At 41.6% G+C, this 27,325-nt stretch overlaps 1 protein-coding gene across 1 annotated transcript; it reads right to left on the bottom strand.

The window, feature by feature from the left end:
- Positions 1-18,257: 18,257 nt before the first annotated feature.
- LOC105939691 (oocyte zinc finger protein XlCOF22) lies at positions 18,258-26,047 on the bottom strand. Its single transcript, XM_012881959.3, is given in 3 exon segments — positions 18,258-18,918; positions 18,920-19,824; positions 25,178-26,047. Coding segments are annotated over 3 exon segments (1,848 nt in total). The 5' UTR covers positions 25,644-26,047; the 3' UTR covers positions 18,258-18,441.
- Positions 26,048-27,325: the final 1,278 nt, after the last annotated feature.

Below are 27,325 nucleotides of genomic sequence, written 5' to 3'. Positions count from 1 at the left end.
TTTGAAACCTTAAGTTTGTTAAAGATATGTCTTTCAGTCTGAAAGGCAAAAAAATATCCAGCCATGATTTGACACGGGATCTGAGATGACTGCATTAGAATATTTATGTCTATCAAAACTAGGTTATAAGGTACTTTTCATAGATTCAACAAAGCAACGGCAACAAATAGTGTCTTTAGGACAGGTTGTCTATGATGATGTTTAAAAGAATATAATTTAAAATTAGTCCTTTCCTAAGTTGTATGTTAGAGGTTGGCACAAGATTGGTTCATACTTTGAGTACAGAAGCATTATGATGCCTGAATGATTCAGTCAGAGCTAAGACCAAAAACATCCATCTGAAGATGGGCAGGTACTTGACTGATAACCAAGATACAACAAAAAGAAAAAAAAAAAGTAAGATTTATTATATAAAGCCCTGGGAACTACAGATTAAGACCAGGTTAAAAGACAAGATGAAAATCTTTTTTTTTTTTTTTTTTTTTTTAGCCAAATATCCAAACAGGAAGGTTGACTCAAGACTTTTGCACATATGAGAAAAGGGAATACACTTATAGCCAGCAGTTTCTTATTTATGATTTTCCATGTGTTGCCTGAAGGTCATATGGAGCCATTTATATTTTCCACAACATCACTTATCATAATCTTTGATTAAGTAGCATGCTCATATGCATATAGACCGGCTATTACGAGTTTATTTCAGAGTCAAGCAAAGAGTCAGGGCTTGACACGAATGTTGACAATAGATGACAGGATGCGATTACACAGTCTCCGGATTAAAGGTGTGTGTGTGTGCGTGAAGGCGCGACACGCATTCTGTGTACAGGCCCACAGGTAGGAGCAAAGTCTACAGGATGGATGGAGAGACAGGAGGGAAAGAGAGACTCCCCGACCCCCTCCTTCAAACATACACTGAGAACTGGCTCCGGCACCGCGGCTTCGCTGGAGTGGAGAACCATAAATCTTCATATAGCGGCTGTTTTGATTAATGCAGCCGAGTCGAGCTAGGGGGCTGGACCTATCCCATTACGGCCTAATGGAAGATGGAGCGGCGCTGTCTCCACCACTAGGCCCCTGTCATTTGTTCCACTTTGCAGTCCATTTGGCCGAGAGACTACAAGCCACTCCATCAAAAATATTTTCAGAGTTAATTTCCGCCCGCTTAATTCGCCTTGATTCGGATTGCGTATCGAATGGCAGGATCGATTTTCGCCTGGCGTCTAAATTAAATAAAAGAGAGGGGGGTATACTTTAAGTCTGCGTTTTCTTTCTTTTCTCTTTTCCATTCCATTTTTCCACCTCTTTTCCTGCCATCCTTTACCGTAGGACCCTCATTCCTCTTGCGATGCATCTCATTTCCTTCTTTCTCTCAGATTCTGACAAACCCACGTTTGCAGAGAAGGAGGCACGGATCTGACTCTGGTTAGTGATGAAGGAGCACCCACTAAAAGGCGAGTTTACACATTCGCCACGCAAAGGAAATACATTTTCAGGTATAAAGAAGACAAAAAAAAAATAAAAGCGCAAAGCAATGTCATCTCTTGAAGAAGATTTGGAAAAAACACATAGTGAAGAAGAATTGGACAGGCCTAGATGGGAAAAGTGGGGTAAATTAGGGGCATCGGGGTATAGAGGGGGTGAAAAATAATAGGGGGGCAAAGTATCAAAAAAGAAATGAAAAGAGGCAAAAAGCCCAGTGACAAATTGGTCGAGTGTGTCGCGAATTCCCTTTTAGATTTAAAGCCGCGTGTAGCCTATCGTCATATCTTTCCAGAGTAATTTATTTTCTCATTTTTCTCCCTCTCCCCTCACTACCCTTCTCCCTCTCTGTGTGAATTTATCTGGTAGTCACGTGGACCGAGGAGGTGGGGGGAAAAAGTCAATAAAAGTCTCTGGCGACAACTGTTTCCCCCACCGGCCTCTCGTCTCCTTCTTGCATTATCCCTCTTGTTTTTGCTTTCTATTTGCTTATTCAATGAAGCTACTTCGCTCCTCCCCATTTCCTCCTTCTTCGCCTACGTTTCCTGTGTCGGATCCTCTCCCGTATCATAGGAGTACGAGCCGATACCTGCTCCTCTCCGGGGAAGCCTATTGATTTTATTCTCCCACTAACAGCGAGCCCCGCACTTTGAAATTACAAAATCAGGAAGCTGTTGGATCCAACTCTTGTATCCATCTCTGAAACGTTTCGATAAGCGTGGAAAAAAATTCACAGAGGCTAACGGGCTGGAAATGAAGGCCCTGTGATGTTAGGCTGGGAAAAATTTTGCCATGCTCGAATCAAAAATGGAATTAAAGTGAGATCATTAAATTTTATTACACTTCGGTGCATACATGAACATATTACAAATGTGCATATAGGCTAAGGCATTAAAGAGGTGCATTAACAATTAAAGGAGTGAAACAGGTTGAGCATCTGACTGAAGGTTAAATCCAACAAATTCCACAATAACTAAGACATTTAACTTTATATCCCAAAACTACACATTAAAGAGGACATACGGGTTTCAGTTCTTACCTTAATAATTTATCTGTAGTCTATATAAAGTGAAACTGCAATGCTTTTGGTTTTAATTCTGCTCTAGTTTACGCCCACATCTTCCCTTTTTACCCCTGTTCTGAGGTGCGTCTGAGAGCAACTCGTTTTGGTGCCGTCTCTTTAAATCTAAAGGAGGCATCTTACATCCGCCCCCATCCAATCTTCCACTCCACCCCAATCGGCCATTTTTGTCGAATGCTGGGGAACAGTGGGGAAAATTACAGAATAAAAGCTTACTTGTTCCAACTTTGTGTGGGAACACAATTAGATTGTTTCCCAGAGTTGTTTTAACATACTCAAGTTTACGGTGCAGACGGAGGACACTCGCTTTGCTTCACCTTTTAAGATCTGAGAACTTGGGTTCAAATACAGGATTTTGGACACCTGAAAAAAGGCTGAAAAAGATCATTTTCTCTTCAAGGTTAATATGTTTGATCGACTGTCAAGCTTATTTACAGATCTGTCAGGAGAAAGAAAGAAATATAATTGAAGAGAAACTGCTCATTATTAGGCATCAACAAGTCTATGTGTAGACTAAAGTTATTGGGTCTTAAGAGGTTAACGCTCGAATAATGAAAGAAAGAGTATTTTAAAACTTTCCGCAGATTTTGTCAACATTTCCCTTCCAGAGTAGTTTGCTGGAGTTTTGGTCAATCCACTCAAAAAAAAATTGGTCTAAAGAAATCAGGTTTGCCCACAAAGTTCCTATGAAATTAAGATCAGAGTTCTGTCATAGTCACTACAACTTTGTTGTTCTTAAGCTTCTTTGCAACTAATCTGGCAGTGTAACTAAGAGGGTCATTGCTGATTTGGCAGAGACATCGATCTGTGCTCAAGTTTTAACATTATGGTTGATGTCTTGATATATTGCCTCAATTACTACATGTCATTTATTTTGATAATATCTGGTGAAATGCAGCAATGCATCCTGCTGCAAAGTTGGCATGGCATTCCCCTTTTCCTCCAAATGAAACTATGGTTGCCATAGCCAAACGCTTCAACTTTAGTTTTGTTAGACTACATGTCATATCTCCAAAACTAAAGGTATATTCTTTGGCGCTGAGTGCATTTGAAAACTGTAACCTGGCTTTTGGAATAATGACCTCTTCCTCTCTGAGTTTCCATGATGGCAAATGGTAAATGACCTGTACTTGTCTAGTACTTTATCAAGTCCACAGACCCCGAAGCACTTTGTACTACATTCAGTCAATCACCCATTCACTCACATTCTGGCGGTAGTAAGGTACAACGCAGCCACAGCAGCCCCGGGACAGACTGACAGAAGCGGGGCCGCCATACCGTTGGCACCACCGGGCCCTCTGACCACCAACAGCAGGCAAAGTGGGTAAAGTGTCTAACCCAAGGACACAAAGACTGAGACGGACGGAGTGTGGGTTTGAACCGATCAACTCCAAGCTCTTGCACCACTGTCATCCAGAGGTCCCACAAGGAAGCAGTGTGCCAATTTTTAACTTGAATGTTGTGAATTAAGCTATCAGAACCTTACAAAGCCATCATCAGCACGACTCTCACAAATTGTTCAAAGGCAGTAATCTTACTGTGGGCAGATGGGTATGTGGCTTTTTATGCAACAGGTGTAAATATGTGGATTAAACCAGGGGTCTTCAATTCCGGTCCTCGAGGTCCAGTGTCCTGCAGCTTTAAGAAGTGACCCTGGTCCAACACACGCATGCAGTCGAATTCTCCAGAGTCCTGCTAATGACCAGATTTTTTGACTGAGGTGTGTCGAAGCAGGGACACATCTAAAAGCTGCAGGACACCGGACCTCATGGACCAGAATTGAAGATCCCCGGTTTGAACTATGCATTCCAAGGTATTCTGTAGCTGGGAGTGTTGTTAAATATTGTAAAGTGATTGTTTATTCAGCCCATCCAATACCACGGTCTTTCTTGAAAGACGAGCATACTCCAAACCTGTCTACAACCTAACAGGAGTTACTGGCAACTATAACTTTGTAAATGTCTACCCACATTAGATTTGACACACTTTGCCAAAAGTATGCTTGAGAATTTTATTTTAATTGGTCATATTGTGAAAATGCTACATGATCAAATGTTATGATATCCTTACATTTCCAGGTTGGTTGCTTCTGGATTATAAATGTAAAGATTTAAGGGTTCTGTATTACAAATATGAGATTTACTTCACTTAGTGCTATCGACAAATGTCATAATTTTTTCACTGGCACACCCGTCTTAGTCAAGTTTTCATCATAATTGTCCCAATAAAGCCTTTATCTCATCATCTAATTAGTTTTTAGCTTTAAATCATTGAAAGTCAACAAATATCTCTTGAATGTATATATTCATTAATTACCTATAGGTTGAAAATGCATCACTTTGCCAGGAAACAGACTTAATTTTAACAAAAAGCCTATTTAGAATCTCCTGTTTAATCTAATGTGTGTTTTTGATATTTGAGAAGATGGCAGATTACCCGGAGAAACCCAACACATGTACAGGGAGAACATGCATTCTCCACTCAAATCCCAGGACCCAATTGCTTTGATCAACAGTGTTAAACGCTGCTCCACCATGGAGCCACAGCTGAAAACAGAAGACTATTTGCTCCTGAAACCTATAGTACTTGATAGGATAGCTGTTTTATTTGCCCAACAACTGTAAAACGGCACCTGCCACACTGATTTAACAAAACGTCCAAACTGATAGGTGTTTAACCAGCTTTTGCATCCACAATGAACTGAAAGGGCTGGTAAAGTAAGAGGTCCTTGCACTCTGGGAGCCCTCCGGGGGGGCGGCACAGCAAACAACAGGAGTGATGACCGATGCACCCAATATGACTTGTTCACTCAGCCCCTCCAACACCAGTGCCTCCATTTCAGTCACCACATCTGTTATTGTCTGATTCTTAAGAAAAAAGTGGCCGAGCAGAGGATAATGAAATCAAAGTCCAACACACAGTCAACAAGCCCTTGGTAAGAAGCACACTGTGTCAATATTAATCTCCTGGACAGAAAGTCGAAATATAGCGTCTGTCACACATCATCTTCTCTCTCTCCTGTCTTTCTCTGGAGAAGAAAAAAGATGAAGAGGGGCTGGTACTGGGAAGAGTGAAAACCGGCAAGTTTATATGAAAATCCAGGACTGTGGGATGTTTAGTAAGTTCACCTGAAGATCTGGTCGATACATAAAAAAGTAGGTTACTAAATACTAATAAAAAGGAATCAGGATAATTCGGTTGTCAAGTGACTGGAGGTCTGTTGATCTGAACATCTGAAATGAATTAGTAAACCTGAGGATGCAGACAAACTACGTTTTAGCTCCATTGCCACATAGAACGGGGAAACGATGAATTAAAAGTTCTGTTAAATAAAGTCTGTCTGCCGTGTTTGTCATCAATTGCATTACATGATGACTGTGCATACAACAATTAGGAACAAGGAACAAGAATATTGTTCCTTGTTCCTTATTAGGAACAAGAGAACAATTAATTCCCTGTATAAACATTGTGAATCTCAAAAATTTGGTGCATCTTTTGTTAGGAAATTGTCAGGTTAAGGACAGATACATTTCTTTTCAAATGTTAAATATTTGAAATTTCAGTTATTTTATTGTTTTCTTTTTCATCTGTTTTTGGCAAAAAGACAAACGGTTCTTTCTTATGGGAATGCACCGGGTCTTAGTGGCTTATTCTCATTTTCTTTCTAAAGACGCTTAACATATACCAAGTCTTCTGCACAAACTTTACAACAGGTAAATATATCAAACATTGACCTTCAATGATAAAAAAAAAAAAATGTGCTTCTGGTATTTTGAGTACTTCTGGGAGTACTTTTGAATCTAACAAAAAAATGAAGGAAAAATAAATATAACCTTATCAACAATAAAGATTCTTGATTTTCAAATTGTTGTCAGATGTAAAAACAAAGTAAAAGAAGCATGCAATCATTTGATCTGTTTGCAAGGTAAATTAAGAGAGAGTTTTCAGGTATGATGCTTTGCATAAAGAGAGAAAAGAAACTTGGTGCCTGACCTCCGAATCAGTGATCAGTCAAGGGATAATTGATAAATTTAAATGACGGCCTAAATGACTGCCGCATCTGTTTTGAAATCCTTTCCAGAACATGTTGTATAATGTTCGCACTGATATTTGGACCATTAATGTAATTTTTGTTGTAATCAACAGGTCCCGTCCAGTGACTGAAACCAGACTGATTGCTTGCCTACAGCTGCTGGCAACCTTTTCATTCATGAAACTCGTGCAGGGTGTTGTTCCTGTTCACTGTCACCACATGCTTGCTCAGGAGAAATGTTTCTAGAAAGTGCAGGGGACCAGAATTACAGAGAGTTCGTAGTTCTGATGCTTGTAGTGAATTGGACAAGGATAGGAACCTACGCAATTTGAAGCGGTTTAGAAATAAATCATCAAATTCCAATGGTTTGTCGACTGATCAGTGCACTGCTATAGTTTCAGATGGTAATTACATTTCCAAATAGATGTTTGATTTGCAATGTGAATTCAAAATGCTAAAAAAAAACGTATTTTGTAAAAGTAAAAAAATAAAAATCAACAAAATTCTTCCTGATCACATCCCTTGAAGTGCATATTCAAGGTCAAAATATGAGCGGCGACACATCAGCGTGAGACATTCAGGCTGCAGGGCTGCAAAACTAATACGGCTGCTGAAACAAGATGCTTAAGGCTGGTGATCAGAACACAAGATCCCTTGGTGATGAAATAGAAAATGCCCCTCACTATCTCATCAGTTGTCCCTTGTTTTGAGATTTTTCTTCCTCATGCACATCCACCATGCTTTATATATATATATATATATATATATATATATATATATATATATATCCTTCAGTCATCCAACGCTCTCTCCCTCCTTTTTCGAGCCTGTTATTTCTTCTTCCCACTCCTCTCACCCAGAACACTTTCCCTTCTTCCATCCTCTTTCCATCTGCTTCCTATATTCCTCCCACCTTTCCTCAGCTTCCCTCTCTCTCTCTCTCTCTCCCTCTTTCCCTCTCCGTCTTTTGGACATTTCTCTTAGTCTTTTCGGTTTGCCTCTCCATCCTCAGTTCCCCCTCTTTCCCCTGTGATGAATGAGTCTGTCTGCTGGCTGCAGTTCATATTTACTGAGCAGAGGAGCACACACTGTCAGTCTCTCTTGCCCTCCACATCTCTATCCCTCCACTAAAGAGACAGAAAGAGCAAGAGGTTACCGTGGGATGAGAAGAGGAGGGAGGCCACAGTCACCAAGGTTTTCAGCCGGCTCAGAGTGGAAAAAGTCCAGACCGCTTAAGTTTGTTTGAGTCGGCTGAGGGAGAGCGAGAAATCTTCCTTACCTCTTGACCAACCTGTCAATGCAATGATCCTAATCGGGGAATAAGCAGTGCCTTTCCCTCCTTTTTATGTGCAACTTTGGCCGCCCACTCTAAGCACTCAGTGCAGCACAATTTAGCAGCGTTTTCTCTCTATCTCTGTCCTTTGTGCGAGGCGTGCTTTTAGGCACATTTGGACATGAGAGGGAGAGAAGTAAGCTGCAGCTTTACCAAAGGGCCCTCCCAAAAACATTCCCAGCTTCATCTACGCCCACTCACACCAGCGCGCTACAGCAAGTCAAACTGTGCGTATTGACCCGTGTGCTGACCCCCCCCCCCCTCTCCCGCGAATGAGAGGAGTGGATGTGGGACCTATAGGAGCCCAAAGGGACGGGGCATGAGCCCCGCAGAGCCACCGTCTCTTCCCACACGCTGACCTCGGAGGCCAGCGTACACCAAAGCCACTGTAGCGTGGCGACACCGGTGACACCGGGGGCCAAGTGCGCACGATGTGTTCCTCCGCACAATTGGCAAAATATAGACAGTAAATACGAGGAAAATTGGACGGCTTAAATTACATTGCGAAAAGAAAATCCTCTCAACTGGACTTTTATAAGATTCGATAATTTAATCCTCAGCCTGCAACCCTAAAACGCCACCGACTGTCTGTCAAAGGGAGCAAATTGAAAATTGCTTTTTTTTTCCTTTTCTTTCACTGCTTTGAGAAGAGGAAGGCTAAATACATGTATGTTTTGATTTGTTGGTGATGCGTGGTAGAGCCTTGGCCCACGTTCACATAATGCAAGCGTGCGCTTTATCCTATGAAGACAAATGAAAGAGAAAGGTGGGGGCAGGAGCAGGAGAGAGAGAGAGGGAGGAAAAAAGAGTGGAACACCAAAAAGGAGGGAAGGAAAGCATCACACTGTAATCATCTGATTATTAGGGAAAATTGGACGCAGGATAGGCGAAAATTGGATATGGGGGAAGATTTTCTTAGGAGCACAGAAAATGTGAAAACAATGACCGATATCAAAACGGATGGAAATAAATGTATGGCCCTGTGGATAAATAACCGCTGTGAAACATCCTAAAAGCAGACAAATGAGGGGGTCAGAGGTCCCACACTGGATACACTATATCAGCCAGAGGAGCACTATTTATGAGGAGACATGAAAATATCTCCTACATGCAGTGCTCTCTGCAGGCCTATTCTCTTTCACAGGTTTAACTTTGAAATGAGAGATGTTTCCTGAGGTTCACTATTCCCTGAAGCATCCCTTCCACAGCTATCCATTTCCCCCTGGTGCCACAAGAGAGGAACTACTGCCGTTTAATCGGGCCCCTTTGGTCGCATGGATTCATTACACACAGAGGAACTCATTGACAGAGTTAATTTCTGCCTGCAGCCAAAGAAAATTTTAATATTACATAAGATAAATAAACCATAATTTTTAACACAATAATTTAGGCGACTGAATGAACTGTGGTTTGTTTACTTTACCGTTTGCACTCAATGCTTGAAGCTCCTTTTCTCATGAATCCTCACATCAATGTGGAGTGGCATGATTGTGGCCTTCAGCTCGACAGCATTGTTAAGTCTGGTCTCGCTCATCTTCCTCTTGACATTATTCCATATGTTCTCTACAGGGTTCAGGTCAGGAGAGTTTGCGGACCAATCGAGCACAGTGACACCACGGTCACTAGAGCAGGTGTTGGTACTGTTGGTAGTGTGGGAGGGCCAAGCCCTGCTGGAAAAAGCAGAAAGCGCTCTAAAATCTTCTCACTGCAAAAACGGATGCAAAAACAAGTAAAATGTTCTTAAAAGTTAGTCTACTTGTCCTCGATTTGAGCCAGTAAATAAGATTATCTGCCAACGGAATGAGTATCTGTCTGTCCGTCCGTCCGTCCGTACGTATCTTTACGGAATGAGTATCTTTACCCCTAAAATAAGATAATTAGACATCCTGCACTTGAAATAAGATGATGGAGATGAATTGTTCCTATTTTAAGAGGAAAAATCTTATTCCATTGGCAAATAGTCTTATTTACCTGCTCAAATCAAGGACAAATACACTTATTTTAAGAAAATTTAACTTATTTTTAGTTCTGTTTTTGCAGTGCTGAAAGATGGCAGAACTGGCTTTGGACTTGATAAAACCCAGTGGACCAACACCATCAGATGACAAGGCTCCCCAAAATATACCCTTTTCCAAATCTGAAACATTGTTTTTTAAAATATGCTACATATATTTTAATTTAAAAAATATGACTTTGAGGCACTTAACAGCTGTTCGGTCATGTTTTTCCATAAGGGCTTGTAGGCCATGCTATGGATACATTATGTGTGTGTATGGCAGCTCTCTAAACAGACTTTAGCCACTATTCACACCTTGTGAATCTCCTTAGAAGACTTTGTAGCACTCTGAAGAGACAGCTTCTTTAGCGATGGGTGTTTGTGGCCATTGCTGGTGGATGTTGGTGACTGAATGCTGGACAGCGAAGTCTGAAGTTTTCCCCATTATTGTGTAGGCCATAACATCACATTTATGTATTAAAAATACTTAAACTCACGTAACTTACGTAAAATTCTACTTTTTCAAGAAACTGACTTGTCTTTTTAAGCTGTAATTTATAATCATCAAGAATACTAGAGATTAATACTTGAAATGCATCCCTCTGTATATAGGTAGCATCTGAACTTTGCAGAAAAAGTAAAGAAATGTGTGCCTGGTTAATTGTGTTGTTTTAAGGGTGCTTCTTGGCAGTGAATCCTGTTTATTTTCCTTTAAGTTACAAAGGATTCACACAGAAACGTATTGTATGTGGATGTGGCAACGGGAAACCTGTCAGCAGCCTTTGGTAGAGGCACTATGCTGCAGAAGGGCGGCATTTACCTTAATGGAAAAACAGGGTTTGTGATCACTGGAGGCAGCCTCAAAGTGAAGAGAAATCTAGAGTAGATTCTACAACCAGTAGGAATCCCATAAAAAAACTAAACCAAACAAATAGCAGAATAAGCTTTTTTGTGGCAGCAAAGATTTAGCAAGTTCTCCACGATGGGGTCAACTCTGCTGCTCAAGACACAAACGCATCTGCCTTCCAAATGTGGCACCGTTTATATGACATAAACTGGCTTTTAGATTTATTGCCCAGAAACATTGCTGAAACCAAAAATAATTAACCAAACGCACATTTCATTGCTGTTTGTGCTAAGTTTTATTTATGAGTTTCACTTTTTGAATTGAATTACCTAAATAAATCAACTTTTAACGACGTTGTAATTTATTGAGATCTCCTTTTTACCAGATCTCTCTCTCTCTCTCTCTCTCTGCTAACCTGCGCTGGTTTGTGCGCCGCAGCAGTCTCCCCACCTCCTCGTCCCTGGATCATATTTGTCCATCTGCCTGCCACGCTACTGGAACGCTCCAAAACTGGCTTCTGAGCAATCCATCTCAATTTTCCAAATCTATTAACTTTCTTTGTGTGGCCTGCCTCTCCCCGGGCCCGATCTTTAAAAACCGTGGTTGTTCAACAATTATGATAACTGCAACGGGGGGAATTAGAGAATCCACCCATTCATCTCCCCGCCCCTCCTCCCAGCACAGACATGACGCGGCTAAATGAAAAATGGACACACTTTAAGAAGTATTGATTCCAGCTTTAAACAAAGGTACAGTCAATATTATTTACTCCTAAATATATCTTTGTTATCTGTGCTGGAGTCGTAGTTACTGCTCTGTCCCTGTAATTGCGGACATAAAAATAATAGAGCAATTCCCACTGAATTGACTGAGACAGGTTTAGTCGCATGCCTTGTCCGAGTGATGCATATTCTGTGTGTATGTGAACGTTAGTAAGGTTTTCCAATGATTACTGACCAATGAGGCAGGTATATGTCCCCATCCAGTGTTACAGATGTGACAAATGAAAAGGTAACACAACAAAGCCCTTTAAAAGTAATTGAAAATCACTGAATAAGCAATTAATCTTCCCCCTTCTGGTTTCCCACGTGTTGTTTACAGATTGAGTTTCCGTCTAAGAAGACGGTGGGAAAGGGTTTCATCTTAAATTCAATAAACCCCCCAGAGTTTCTTTAGTCATGTAGAAAACACAATTTGTTTGGAGCTGTTTTTTTTGTTTTGTTTTTTAACAGATTCAATGTGGACTCGTGTGAAAGCTAAAGAGTACATATCTATTCATGGTCGCCTTTTTAATCTTTTTTGAAAGAATAGCTGACAAAAGACAAAATTAAGAACTGTAAGATAATGGCTCTTTCAAAATACAATATATACCAAAACAAATTCCAAGAATATGTAAAAATGCTGCACACTTTTAGACTTTTACACCCAGCCAGGGAAAAGTTAAAGCAAATCTAAAGCAGCTGGCATTTATCCCAGCTCTGAAAGAGCTGGAGAATCAGCATTTACACTAGCATTGAGAAAAACACACATTTATGAGGCAGAATTGAACATACATTTTTGATGTCTGTCCCCCAAACTACATATCTCTGCCTTATTTGCTACATTATCAGTATGATTAGAGACTTAACTGTCATGCCCACAGGGTTGTGTGCAGGTGTGGGTATGTGTGTCTCACCTCCTCTGATTGCAGAACCAGCAGGTGCTTCCTGTCACCTGGACCTCATCAAGTCCAATCAGGAGGAGAGATTCCATGAGGCAGACACCAGATTGTTCTTACTCAACGAGTGTTAACCAGGCCTCCACTACGTTGTTGCTCATACACTCTCTCTTGTTCAAAACGTACCCCTTTTCAGTCTTACAGTCCATTTTTAGGTTCCAGTCCTCTGCCTCTTTGTTCTCAGAGTTTGTTGGAGAACTCTCCTCAAGAACCCCCTCTGTAAATATTCTCACCACTCTTCTGAATGCCCCCCCACCACCCCTGGATTTGTTGTCTGGACTCCTGCACACCTTCACCATCACTCACCTGCCTGTCCACCTTCCAATGCTCCACTGCCATCTCTATCTTCTCCTGGAAGAAACAAACACCATCAACAGCCTGCACCATTCACCACAACTTGCCAAAGCTTGGCCTCTACTCACATCCTCCCAGGAAACTCCACCATCTCCACCACAGTCCCTTTCTTCACAAATGATCTAATATCTCTTTCCTCCAACAGCCACTAACCTCTCTGACTCCTCCATAGTGCCGTCCTGGCATCCTCCCGTGACCCCAGAAAGAATAGCTTCACTTGTCAATAAACCATTGAAAACTTACCTTTGCTTTCTATAGACACTGGCTGCACAAGGGTCACATACAAGCATGACATTATCACAAATACCACAATTTATGAAACCTCTAACAATTCCTACAAAATGTGTTGCTGAAGCATTTTAAAGCATAATCTACCTCTGAATAGTCTTGGAACTTTTAGTCACTCATGACTTCTTGAAATGACACAACAGCTTCTATTTACGCTTCAAAACAGGAAAGGAAAGAAAACATGACATTAAAGTAAGGTTGTGTTGATTTTCATTAGTCAAAAAAAAAGGCTGCAAGTAAATGACTACTTGCTTAAAGCTGCTCATGCTTCCAGCAATTAAAAAGTTCAAGACAAGTTTGTTCTGTTATCAGAGTGAAGAGGTGGCATGTTTGTTAAATAATTGACTCTGGAGCAGGCAACAGTTCCAGACACTGAACAACAGGTTCATTGAAAACGGCAGGTGGGCGTCTGGACTCTCGTCGGGGTCTTTCTGGGCACTGAAGAAGATGGGCGAGTTTTTGACGAAGAGAAGCATATGTTCCCTTACTTTTGTGGGAGAAAGGGACTTTTCTGGGAAAGGTGAGCAACGCGCAGAGACTGCGGCTGACAGGCAGTGGTGTTTGGTGGCTTGTTAGTGTCGAACGTCTCTTTCTTGTTTCCAGGAATGAGCGTGTGGTGGGGCGGTTGGTGGGGCGGTTGGTGTTGGAGCGTGGGCAGGCAGGTGAGCGGGAGGTAAGCTGCTGTTCTCAGGTCATTTACAGGAGCAGTGGAGAGGCTAACGGGACTCACACAGAGTTTATCCCCAAAGATTCACTGAGCTTGGAACTGATCAACAGGCTTTAGTTCATTTGCACTAAACCTTGAGCCGAGGCACGATCCTGGTATTGAAGAAAAAGTTTTGGGCAAAAATAAACTTAATGCTTAAGAATGAAGGCCTGATTACCAAGCTGGAAGAGCTAACAATCTGGCGTCTCTGCCTGGGTTCTCTGCTCCTTTTTACATTCCTCCTGATTAGTCCTCACGAGCAACAAGCTGAAGGACCACACCTGCTAGTCACACCCAGCAGAGAAGAGAGAGGCACGCACCGATCTGCACACAGCTCTGTGAGAATAACAGGAGGATGGGAAAGGACGAGGTTTTTGGGTCCTTCTGTTTCCTCTGCCTACCTATTCTGTTATTGCCCCTTGCCAGTCTCCATCTGTTACCTCAAACCTTGTCCTGTCCTCCCAGCTGCTTCCACTCTGGGAATCAGTCCCACCAGTTCCTTGCTTCAGTGATCTCTCTCCAAGCGTATAAACCTCTGGGGCTATGCAATCTTTTGTAAGTTCCTCTTGGTATAATTTCCTGCTCTTTCCCCAAAAAATACATTTACTTTTTCATCTCAGCATGACTACCTGGATTGTTGCAGAACTAAAAGTCATTTATTTCTAGGCTTTTTTTTCTCCTTTTTTTTTTTACCAGGAGTGCCATACATGTCGAAGCCACATGATCTCTGAACATGATAACACTTATAAACAAAATAATTATGTAGTCTAATCAGTGAAGCTGCTGCTTGCAGATGCTAACATACATTGTTGAGACAGTTGTCAGAAACTACCTATAAAGAGAAATGAGAGCTTAAAATCTGTCAGCTGAGTCATTCTCATTGGGCTTGACTTGACGATGTCAGTGAAGATCCAGACAAAGCCACCCAGCTGCCCGAAACAATACAATAAAGCAGAAAACAAAAACCTAGAAAACCAATAAAAGAGCAAATTTTCTACAAAATGTTTTACGTTTGTAATTGTCTAGATTGCATTGAAACAAGCCTCAGTTTCCACCATGGACAATTACTTCCTCACTTATCTGTATCTGAAAAACATGAAAGTGGTTTGATGAGCAGTTGATAATCGCTGAAAATGTTATACATTCAGCTCTAATTTTACCTGAAGCAACATACGTAACTCAGTGTTGTAGTGATAAAGGATTATCTCTGCGGTAAGAAAGTAATCTTGTATCTCCACTCTATCAATTTTTGTATTCTTGTGAAAATCAACTCTAAGAATTACCCTTTATGTTTGAAACTAGTTTTTTTGTGACAAATGTATTGAGAAGCATCAAAAACAGCATGTGAGTCGGTTTAAACAATATAAATTTACATTACAAAGAACCATTATTTTCATTTCCTGTGTTGACATACAGGGTTTTTGTCTAACAGAGACGTTATACTCTTTTTCTATCGTTATCACTTCTGGTGTGCATGGATTGCCTCTTTTGTGCATCGCAAGCTTTCCCAAGCAAAGTAAAATGTGTTAATGTGCATCGAATAATATGCAGTTTTTTTTAATACATAATATGCTCCCCCAAAAATGTTGACATTCAGCTGCTTGGACATTCACTCTGGCTCATGTTTTCCTGCTCTTGTTTCCAGTAATCATGGCCCTCAGTGTTACATCCACTTTGTTTGTAGTTGATGGCTCTCAGGTACACTGTCTTTTGTTGTTAAGTTGTTGTTGTGCATATTTCTTTACATTGGAATCTTCTTTAACTCCCCTTTGTAATTTTTTTTCACTGGTTTAGTTGTTGTTGTTAGCTGCATTGCTGGATTTCACATGGAAGTATTTTTAAATCATCGATTAAAATCACAAATATTTGAAGAAATGTGTGAATTGTGCATGTAGTTTTGCCGTAGGTTATATTAGATAGATTTATATAATACTTAATTGATTAGGGATCGGATTTGATTCCTGTTTGAATCAGTTATCTCATGTATATGACAAAAATAAGTATGAGCAGCATCATGCTGCTGGATATTTATCTACTGAGAATAGGAATATAATGGGCTTTCAGAGTACAAAACGTCCAACAGAGAGCATGGGGGTACGAAACGCTACCCGACAGCTCAATGGCACTTCGGTTTGTTTCGTATTTGACTTCTCATGGATATATAAAGTAACCAATATACGCCCTGCAACCACTGGATATCCATGGACACCTTTTTTTTCATGCCGATGTCAGGTGAAACACTTAATATTAATATATATGTCCTGCCGAACCTTGGCATAAACAAAGAAGTTGAAAGTGAGCTTTACCAACTGGAACCCTAGGAACTTTTCCACCGTCCAGCAACATCAATACGCAGCTTTAAGCAGAAAACATATCAAACTAAGTTTATGTGTGGTTTAGATGTAGCTTAAAGTACTTTTTAAAAACTGAGTTTGAGTCTGGTTGTTGGCTAGCATTAGCAGCCATTTTCCTGAAATTAGTCTGCTTTGTTTCAGCTGTTTGACAAAATAAATCAAAACCTTCTTTGCAGATGAACACCCCACTTTAAAGTTGCAAACATGCACTGCCAACTTTTGAATGTAGTTTGAACTGAGACGGGGTTGGGCTTCGTATCAAACACAAGTTGGACTGGTATTTATTGATTGATTAGTAACACTTTGTCCTGAAAGGATTCAAACACACTTTTAGTTGATGCTTCGTTGTTACCTGTAAGGGACACTTTTTATTGTCACAGTGCTTATACTGTATTTACTTGCTTTCCCAGTTAATTATAAATAGCTAGTTTCTGCTGTTTTTCAGTATTAATTACAGATGCAGGTATCTGAGCAGTAAAATGACACAGGGTTCATGCTTTTACCGAATAATTTATTTTAGTCTTACAGATACCTCAACAGACAAAACAACAGATCTGGACATCCTAAAGGACTCTATTTCATAACATATCCAGAAGCCTTCTTGAAATAGTGTCTTACAAAACATCTTCCAAACTATTCTGGAGAGAGAAGAGAGAAGGCTCCAGGCAGTTCTGTTAAAAGTGTCATGCAGTGGGGTTAGTCAATTCAGTCATTTCTAGTGTTTTCAGAGTTTAACAGTGTTTTATAAATAATTAATAACAAGTTGAAATGTTCTCACATTTATCAAAACGTAGTTTTATGGAGCGTTCACACCGAACCCGATTTCTGCTAAATTTCTACCTGAATCGCGTGCCGCTGGTCACTGTGTACATAAACAGGTGACAGCGACCTCGCTAGCTTCCCCGCGTCATCAAATAAGAGGAGCGTCTATCCACTTGCCTGTTGTCTGTTCAAATTAATAGGGCAGACCGGGATTTTACTTCCGAAAATATTTCCCCACTTTGTGGACGATCACCTGTACAACAGAGGTAAAGACAGCTAGAGACCAAAGCAAGGGGCCGGGAAAAGAGAGCACCAGAGCCGGCAGAGGCAGCAGCTGTCTGGGAGCAGCTGGATCTACAAGAGGAGGACGAATGATTTAACAGTCCTTTTAAGGGCTAAATTAAAATGGCTTTTTTTTTTTCAAAGCCACCCACAAACCTCTAAAAAGCATTCCTTACTTCATCCCATCCATCCATTTTCTAACACGTTTATCCCTTGTGGGGTCACGGCGGGTGCTGGTGCCTATATCCAGCTGTCAATGGGCGAGAGGCGGGGTACAACCTGGACAGGTCAGCAGTCTATCGCAGGGCACGCACACACTCACACCTAAGGAGAATTTAGAGAGGCCAATTGACCTAACAGTCATGTTTTTGGACTGTGGGAGGAAGCCGGAGGACCCGGAGAGAAGCCACGCATGCACAGGGAGAACATGCAACCTCCATGCAGAAAGACCCAGGGCAAGGGTAAGACTTGAACCCAGGACCTTCTTGCTGCATGGCAACAGCGCTACCCAAAGCTTTGTCTCCACTGCAGTCCTTCACCGTATGCCACAACAACAACTAGCCTGATTGGCTGACATGAATTGACAAAAAAGTTCAGATTTTTTTTAACTCCAGGGAATTTCATCACGGGTTCCGCTCCGCGCAGATCACATCACTCTAATCGTGCGGATCGCATCGCCGGCCGCCTCATCACTCCTGATGTCTCTGCTCTGTCTTCTCTAACCCCCAGTCGATCGAGGCAGATGACCGTTCACACTGAGCCCGGTTCTGCTGGAGGTTTTTCCTTCCCGCTAATGGGTGGTTTTTCTTTCCACTGTCGCTTCATGCTTGCTCAGTATGAGGAATTGCTGCAAAGCCATGGACAATGCAGACGACTCTCCCTGTGGCTCTACGCTTCTTCAGGAGTGAATGCTGCTTGTCGGGACTTTGAAGCAATCAACTGGTTCCCTTATATAGGAATTTTTTTGACCAATCTGCATAATATGATTGATTCTGACTTTGTAAAGTGCCTCGAGATGACATGTTTCATGAATTGGCGCTATATAAATAAAATTGAATTGAATTGAACACGCCTTTTTGCATAGGGATAAATCACCTGCTCAGGTCGCCTCATTCGAGTTCGGTGTGAACGTACCATCGGATTGAATGCAGCAGAGATTTTCTTTATTTCAAACCGCGGTCGTCTCATTTGCATTCTTCTCAGAAGAGCTCAGCGACATTTAGCTACATGCCCAGAAAGATGGTGAGAGCGCGCAAACCTACGGAGGCAGTTTGGGCAGGAGTACGGCTTTTCCCCCGTATGGGTTAGCATATGCGTTTTCAAATGGCCCGACAAGCGAAAGGTTTTGCCGCAGTCCTTGCACGTGTAGGGGCGCAGGTTAGTGTGGCTCCTCCTGTGTTTGCCCAGGTCGCCGGAGGAAGTATAGCAGCGGTGGCACTCTGGACATTCAAAGGGCTTTTCCCCGGAGTGGGTCCTCTTGTGCTTCACCAAGTCACCGGACTGAACGAAACTCTTGTCGCATTCGGTGCATTTGTAGGGTCTCTCGCCAGTGTGGGTGCGTTGGTGGTTTCTCAGATGCGAGAGGCGAATGAACCTGTTGCCGCACACTGTGCAGTGGTAAGGCCTCTCCCCGGTGTGCGTCCGTAAGTGGACTTTCAAAGCTCCAAGATCTCTGATCTCCAGTCCCGCACTCCCCACACTGGTGAGCCTTCCCGTTGTTGTGAAGTTTGGAGTGAACCCTCAGGTTTCTCCGCGTGTTGAAGCTCTTTCCGCAAACGTTGCAGTGGAAAGGCCTCTCACTGGAATGCGTCCTCACATGAAGATCCAGACTTGACTTGAACCCAAACTCCTTTCCACACTCGAGGCAAGAGTATTCCTTCTTCCCCGAGTGTGTGGTTAGGTGGGACTTCAGGTGGTGTGACCTTATGAAGGCCTTGCCACACACATCACATTTAAATGGCTTGTCGCCGAGGTGTATCTTCATGTGTTGACGCCAGCTGCTACGCTCCCCAAACCTCCTCCCGCAGTCCTTGCAGACGAACGGCCGGTCCCCAGTGTGGGTCCGCATGTGGTCCCCCAGGCTCTGGGGCGTACGCAGCTTCTTGCCACACTCTGGACAGGGCAAACCGGTATCCAGACAGATCGGCTTATCCTCAGATTCAACATTTGGTTCGTGACACATATGGCGGCCTTGGCCCCAGGTGGCCTTGAAACTCTTTCCGCAGTCGGCGCAACTGAGGTGCCCCCCTCGGATGACTACAGACATGTTGTGCCAGCGGGTGCAGTGGTTCTTCAGGTTCTTCAGGTACTGGAAGCTACGTGCACACGTCGGGCATGGATGAAGCCTGCGGGGAGGAGCAGTGGGGTGGGCCTGCCGCATATGGATGCTGAGGTGGACTTTGGATTTTAAGTTGCAGCCGCAGACAGAGCAAGTGTGTTTTGGGTTGAAGCTTAGGGTGTGGTTTGGGAGGCTCTTTTTGAGGTTAGCCAGGTACTCTTTCTGATGGACCCACTTGACATGTTTCTCCAGATAGTCCAGGTCAGTGAAGGAGATGGTGCAGTGGGGACAAGGAAAAAAGTCTGAGGACAGCTCTAAGGAGAGACAAACACAGACAGAAAAGTGTGTTAACAGAATAGACGTATTTTCTATTACCTCGTTTCCTTTCTCCAGAAAAGAAAAATTAAAAGGAAAAAGTAAAGAAACGTTGGTCTTATTTTTTAATTTAAGCTATTTTACAAGGAAGAGTAGGCAAGAGAAGTTCTACAAACGATGTAAAAGGCTTGATGTCAGTCGTTGCAACTGAGGGTTGCAATCAAGGGCCGCAAAACTAGTTACAAGGTTTAGGGGGGAATTAGTTTGTCTCAAACAGGTAGATTGACTTTTGAGGATGTTCAGTGCACACAACTCCAAAGTTTAAACATGATAAGTACAATTTTTCAGGGTTCCCACACCGGGAAAGTCCTTAGCGCTTTCATTGTACTTTCTACAAATGAACTATAACTTGTAAACGCTTGTAACGATCGCTGCTCCCATTGGACAGAAATAGTGGGACGTAGCACAGGCTTTGATATAGAGGAAAACTATTATAAAAACCCTGCGTGCAGCTCCAGTTTAGCCTATTTCTGCTGTTATTACAGCTACAGCATCACTGTGTCAAGAGCAGCTCATTCAATGCAGGTTTGGTTCAGGTCTGGTTTCAGTACATTTACTGCTACAGTGGCTTGTTAATTCCAAGGAAATGTACGTTTCCATTAGTTGGGCCGGACTGAAGCCGTTTCATATTCACGCCAGAAGGAAACCACACCAGCGTCTGTTATGAAATGGATTGGAGTTGTTTGGTCTGGACCAGGGATCCCTTGAGCATATTCAAACCTGCACAAAAGGTCCAGACCGGGAGGGGAAACAAATTCTGGTCCGTTTAAAGCGGACCAAAGTTGTGAATTCACCCTAAGAGAAAGTCCAAAATACTGGAAACCAGCATTCACTCTAGTAAAGAAAATCTTTATTGCCTGCAATAAACTGCAGACACACATGCAGCAGGTGGTGGTTCTCAGTATATTAGACAACTTTTATTTCCCTTAACAACTAAACTCCTCACTTAAACCCTGCTTATCAATTTACTAAAGATCCAATTCTCTTGATCTGAAACATTTAAGTTTGACTTTTTTATATCTCTTATATAAAATGAAAGATAAAATAACTGGTTTGCATACTCTGCGATTAAGTTATAGCACTTATCAAGATAATGTGTCTCTTTGGGTTTCCAACGGCCATCAATGAATGTCAATCAGACGAATACAAAATAAAATTCAGCTATCTGAGCAGGGTCCTCTAGGCATTTGCATCCTACAGCCAAAATCTATAAATATCAGGTACCAGTCAGAAAAAGAGTGAAATGTTTTTTTTTTTTAATCAAAGAAACATCAAGACTTGGCTAAAATTACCCATGAAATTGTGAAAAACCAAAGCATTTTGCCCAAAACTCCTTTTTTTCCTTTTTTTTTTTTACAGATGAAACTAGGGCTTTTGTCACACAATGAAATGACCTGTATTAAATAATAGCCTGCTGTGACACATTCAGGTCTCGGCTAGAAAGCTAAAAATGAAGGATTTCATTTGTCAAGATTAGCTTTTTTATGTTCACATAATTTTATTGCAAAACAGATATGTTCGTTTTTCAACATGATGTAACGACAAAAGTGAAACATTTAAAAATATTTATTACTACCTTTTTTTTTTTTTTTACAAAAAAGATAATTAACTTATCTAACTTTGTACTGTTTATATAAGTACAAGTTAAACATGTCTTAAGGTCTCATTTAGGTTGGTTAATTTTATCCTAACATTTAGTTTTACGTGTTTCTGAAGCTGTGTAGACATAAAGCTGATAATAACTTAGCCTGCACATTAAACAGCTGTATTGCTAAGTTTGCAGGTGTTTATGGGGAAATATTTACCTGCTATCATCATAGCTGTTCCTAAGGAAATATTGCAAACCGTCTGACTGCCGATCTGCTGCGCTGACCCCTGTCATAATAAAGTGCTTTGGAGGAGTAGCCAAGGGCCACATTTAAACCAGCCTTTCACCTCCTCTGGAACTCCTACAAGTCCAAAGAAAATTAATAAAAAACTGCCACATGCCTCCTAATCAACTTTACTTAATAAAGGCCATTTACAGCTCCGGAGTGAAAGTGTAATCTTTAACTGGAGTTTAGACTTTCTAGGATAAAAATACATTTATGTCAGCAGCACCAGCAAACTAACCTCAGGGGCCTCTCAGGTGCTCAGTCCTCCGATCTGCTGAAAAATATTCAGCACAAACAACAAGCTCATTATGTCTGCCGGTGATACAACGGCGGGGGGATTCAATAACTAGTGTAGTGAAAGATCCTACTTAAAAGAGGTGGACAAGTCAGTGAGTGGGTTCCTTAATGCCGATGAAACAAGAACTCTGAATGTAGACTGAGAATAACAAATATGGCTGAACATTTTTCCTTCTGCAATAGTGTCACAGACTCTAAACACCGCACAACCGGCAATGAAGGCTCAGTAGAGGACTTTGGGGTGTTGCAACAAGTCAGAAGCTTTCTCTGGATGTATTTCAATATTTCTTGGAATTTCATCTTCCATCATGGATCACGGACTATTTTGAACAGGTTGGGAAATCCTCTCGTTAAATGATAGCGCAACTTGCTGAACTTTGCTGTGGTTTAAAACCACTTCCAGTCGTTTGCTTCCACAGCTCCCCTCGCCCCTAAGCATTGGGTATTTTTGGATATTTAAAAATATATATTTTTTATTTTCCAACAAAAGGCGAAAGAGATAAAACCACCACATGATGTGGGGACAGGGTTAAACAGCAAAACAATCAGCTTCAGCGCCTTGCAAAGTAATTCACTCCTTGAATACGTTCACATTTTGTCATTTTACAAGCAAAATCTTGACTGTATTTTATCGGGATTTTAAGCGACAGGCCAACACCAAGTAGTGCATAGATAAGTTTAAGGAAAAATGTATTCCAATTAAATTATCTATATTTTGTGTTTATTGTATTAACAACAAAAATGAGTGTAAAAAGTGGAAAATTATTTTTTTGGTTATACATCTGTTACTGCATAAAGGCCAAGCTTCTCTGCCACACATATTGCCTCTGGGAATTAAACTCATTCATTAATAGCAAAGGTACTTCAGTACAGTTACATTAAGTGGTGCATTGTATCACCCAACAGCACATAACTGCATTCAATCATATTTTCAAAAGTGCATCTATCCATTGTAGTTATAAAAGATTGGAAAAAGCAACAAAAATAATCTCAGCCACACTGTTACATTCTAGAGTTTATTTTCATCAAGCTAATTCACATTTTTACCCAGAAACGATACAAGTACCCTTCCCTACTCTAAACCTACCACTACATTGCCGTCCACCTTAACAGACGAGCTGAGCAAAGAGCCCATTATTCAAACAAGCAGCCATGAGGCTCCATTTAATCTCTGGAGGAGCTACAGGGTCCCACAGCTCAGGTGGCAGTCTGCCCTGTACATCATAAGACCTGACCTTATAGAATACGAGGAAAACTGACACCACACTTCACCTTGAACACACGGTCTCCACAGCGAACCACGGTGGTGGCGGCAGTATCATACTGTGGGGAAGGTTTTTCTTCAGCAGGGAGAAGAAACAAGCTGGATAGATGCCACTAAATACAAGGCAAATCTGAAAGGAAACCTGTTTAAAGCTACATAAGTAAGTAGGTATTTAGAATGTGCAGAGAAAATGTTACAAGATCACACATATCCCCTCTTCACTTGGTTTCAGCTGGTCTCATCTGATAAGTATAGTGCACAGAGATTCAGAAACAGGTCCCATTTGTTTTAATGATTATTCAAATATTGTTCAATATTAGAGCCTTTATGCAGTTTTAGAGCTATCACAGTTTTATTATTTTGGCTGTGTTGTTCTGACATGACATCTCTTTTTATTTCTGTGTTCTGTTGTTTTAATATTTACTGTATGGGTGAACGTGAGTCAGTCTGTAATCTGTAATGTTGGTTCAATAAAACCCAAGCCGCCCCCCCGGAACAATCTAAATGAAGCTTTGATTGATTGGATTACACTAGACTGTAGTGCAATCCGATCAATCAGCTACTCCGGGCATGAATGGTTTAAACCAAAGCATATTCATATGTCAGAATGGCCCAAAGTTCAGACCTAAATCCAACTGGGCCACACTTCGAACACGTTGACAGACGCTTTCCATCTAATCTGACTGATTTATGTATTTTAGAAAGAAGAATGGGCACAGAAATATTGTCTCTATTTGTGTAAAGCAGGAAGAGACATACCCCAAGTGTTTTATATTTGTAACTGCATAGAAAAGTGGTTCAAACCACTACTAGGAACTGATTACAAATGCACACCGCACTTTGAAGATTTTTATCCACATAGACTTTTGAAAAACTCAGTCTTCTTCCACCTTCTAATAATGCACTAGTCTGTGTTGGTCTGTAACAGGGGTCCAGGTGGATCTTCTTTGGACCTCCCTCAACAGCTCTGAGTAACTTTGTCTAAAAACGATAAAGAACCAGCTGTTGTTTTGCAATATAAACCGGATACCAGATGCCAGTTTTAGCTGTTTTTCATGGAATAACTGCATTGCAAATTCAGAATGATACTAAAAGTATTAATCATTTTAGATGTATTTTTATTCTCATTACATAGGAAACTGCTTTTTATAGAAAAACATAATTTTCCAGAAATAAAAACATCACAAAAGGTATTCATCTTTTAGCTAAATACTTATATTTCCCCTTATTTTGAAAGCTTGAAATAGAAATAAATGCATAGGGGTTAAAACATAACAGATTTGTATTCAATAAATTAGATTATTGAAAAGATAGTAAATTGAGCTGCTGAAATTAATTAAGTGAAAGACTATTTAGATTCATTACACACAAACTGGTCTTTTCAAGGCTTTATTTCTGCCAATGTTGATGCTCAGATACAGCTAATAAAAAAAGAGCAATTAAGCATAAAGATCAGATCTCTAAAAGACATTTTTAATACACAAATGAAAAATATATTTAACACCTACTTATTTTCAAAAGGTTTTAACCTGACACACCATCCTCTTCAGACCTCATTTTCCAGTCTATTAAACATTAACGCAGTAGATATTTATCCAAAAAAAAATATATAGGTTGTCTTTTTTCCAAAAAATTTTCAAACTTTTGCGGCTCTAAAAGTTTTATTTGGCTGCACTGAAGGTAAAATCGGCTCTCTGGGTTGTAGAGGCTGCAGACTATCACCTACAATCCCAATAAGATCCGCTTTGAAGCATGAATAATTTTGCAAGGCGCTTTTAGATTTTATTTGGAATGACCCACACGGGTATTGTGTAAGTGTGTTTTTCTCTTTTTTTCCAGCTACATGCTTAATTATACCTGTGCAGACACCCTCTCCTTCCTCAAACTCCTCCTGGCTGTTCCCCAGATCGTCTTCTTCCTCCTCCTCCTCCTCTCCATCCTCATCTTCACTCTCCCTCTCCTCTTTAAACCAGGATCTCGCCTCCTCCTTGACGGCAGCTCCGTCGGAGCCGCAAACGAAAGGAAGGTCAAAGTCAGACTCGGCTTTGACGCGTCCTACCGGGTGGTAGCGACCGGTGGCCGCGTCGGACTCGGCGTCTAAGCAGCTCGACGTGTCCTCGCAGTAATCCTCGCCGATCTCCAGCAGACGGGGCTCCTCCTTTATCAAAACGTTCAGACCGCATCCATTGGTAGCGTGTTCTTCGTCTTCATCTTCCTCGGGGGATGAGGTCTGCTGCTCCGAGTCCGACTCTGTTTTGACAGTTATCACGTTGTACTCTTCTTCTTCCCCCTCCTCGTTCGCCATGACAGACTTTCCCTTCATTTTATAACAATTAGCATCCCATTTTCACCTCGGCGGCGAGTACCCTGGGCAGCAACGACTTGCAAAAGGAGGCTAAACGACCCTGTAAACAAGCGCCGTGATGAGCGGCTCTGATTTGTTAGCAGCCGTTAGCATCGGAGCTAAGCTAACACAATCAGCAGCAGTGAATTAACCGCAGAGGCGCCGCTTTGTTGTGGCTGCCGCGGCGCTCCGCGTTTGCTCGACCGCAAAGACGACGGTTTACAGTAAATAATAATAAATAATTAAGGCAAGGCTGTTTTTTTTTTGTAAAGCTACACGAGCTAGCCCGCACCGGTTAAAGGTTACATTAGTGTTCAAGCGAGCAGCGAAAATACAGCAGCAGCAACAACACAGGAAAGGAGCAGGACCTACTTCCTTTGTGACCAAACAGCTCTGACCAATGAGGCTTTATGTCTGTCAGCTGAGAGACGACGAATAAAGTTTTGGGCGAGAAAAAGACCAGCGAGGTTCACCCCAATCCATGAGACCTCATTCATACATCTATGCCTCTTGAAATTTTCCACATTTTTGTCACATTTCAACCACACAGTAGTGCTTAGTTATGAATTGAAAATATTGTTTTTTCTTTTTTGTTTGTTGCCAATATAGATCTGTAAATGTGCGTCCTATTTGCACAAGGCATGTCAAGGACACAGCAAGGAGAAAACAATGGTGTCAAAGATCAATCTACAGGCAATAATGTTATCAGGAACTCGATAGTGAAACATAGCGGTGGCAGAATCATGGTGTGTGTGGGAATGTTTTTAATTTTTTTCTGCATAGTTTGCACAAGGTTTTTTAATAATAATAAAAACTATATATATATATATATATATATATATATATATATATATATATATATATATATATATATATATATATGACCTTTCCAGGATGTACCGTCTCTCACCCATAGCTGGAGATGGGCACCTGCACCCCTCGCGACCCCAACAGGGATAAGCCTGTAGGAAAATGGATGGATGGATATATCTATATCTATATATATATAAATAGATATATATAAAATAAAGGTCTGATATAAGTAATATGGCCCCAGACCTCTGGTACCCGTAAAAAAGATTCTAATAATCCTAAATCTAAAAAGTCTAAATTTGTAAAATACAGTAATTTGATCCCCATCAATAGAGCTGAGTAGTAGTTTAAAGTAGCATAAGTTCAAAAGAATACTTCAAAAGTTGAACATTGTTCAACCAATCATTTGAAAATAGACTATGGCACAACAGTAAACCTACCAACATCTAGCCAAACTGACAAAAAAAAAAAAAAAAAAATCTCAGCAGGCAACAAAGAGGCCCATGGGAACTCTGAGGGGCTGCAAAGATCAGGAAGGATAATTTGTTGAAAACAGTGTACAAACAGTGTACAAACAGTGTACAAACAGTGCCGGCGCCCGCCCGCGTTCCCGGGCGGGCGCCTGCCCACTCCTGGCGGCCTCTTCGCGGGGCCTGGCCCCCCGGGGGGCGGCCGGGGCCCTCGTCGCGGGGGCGGGGCGCCCCTGGGGCCTCTGGCCCTCAGGGCCCATGGCCGGGACCACTTCAGCGGGGCTGGCTGTCGGCGGAGCCCACGGGCTCGTCTCCGCGGCTCTTGAGGGCGTCGGCATTGCGGTGGCTGGGGGATTTCCTCGGGGTCGTCTCTGCTCC

Source organism: Fundulus heteroclitus, chromosome 3 (assembly GCF_011125445.2).
Source record: "Fundulus heteroclitus isolate FHET01 chromosome 3, MU-UCD_Fhet_4.1, whole genome shotgun sequence".
Taxonomy (NCBI): Eukaryota; Metazoa; Chordata; class Actinopteri; order Cyprinodontiformes; family Fundulidae; genus Fundulus; species Fundulus heteroclitus.
This window is presented reverse-complemented; position numbering and strand designations above follow the sequence as displayed.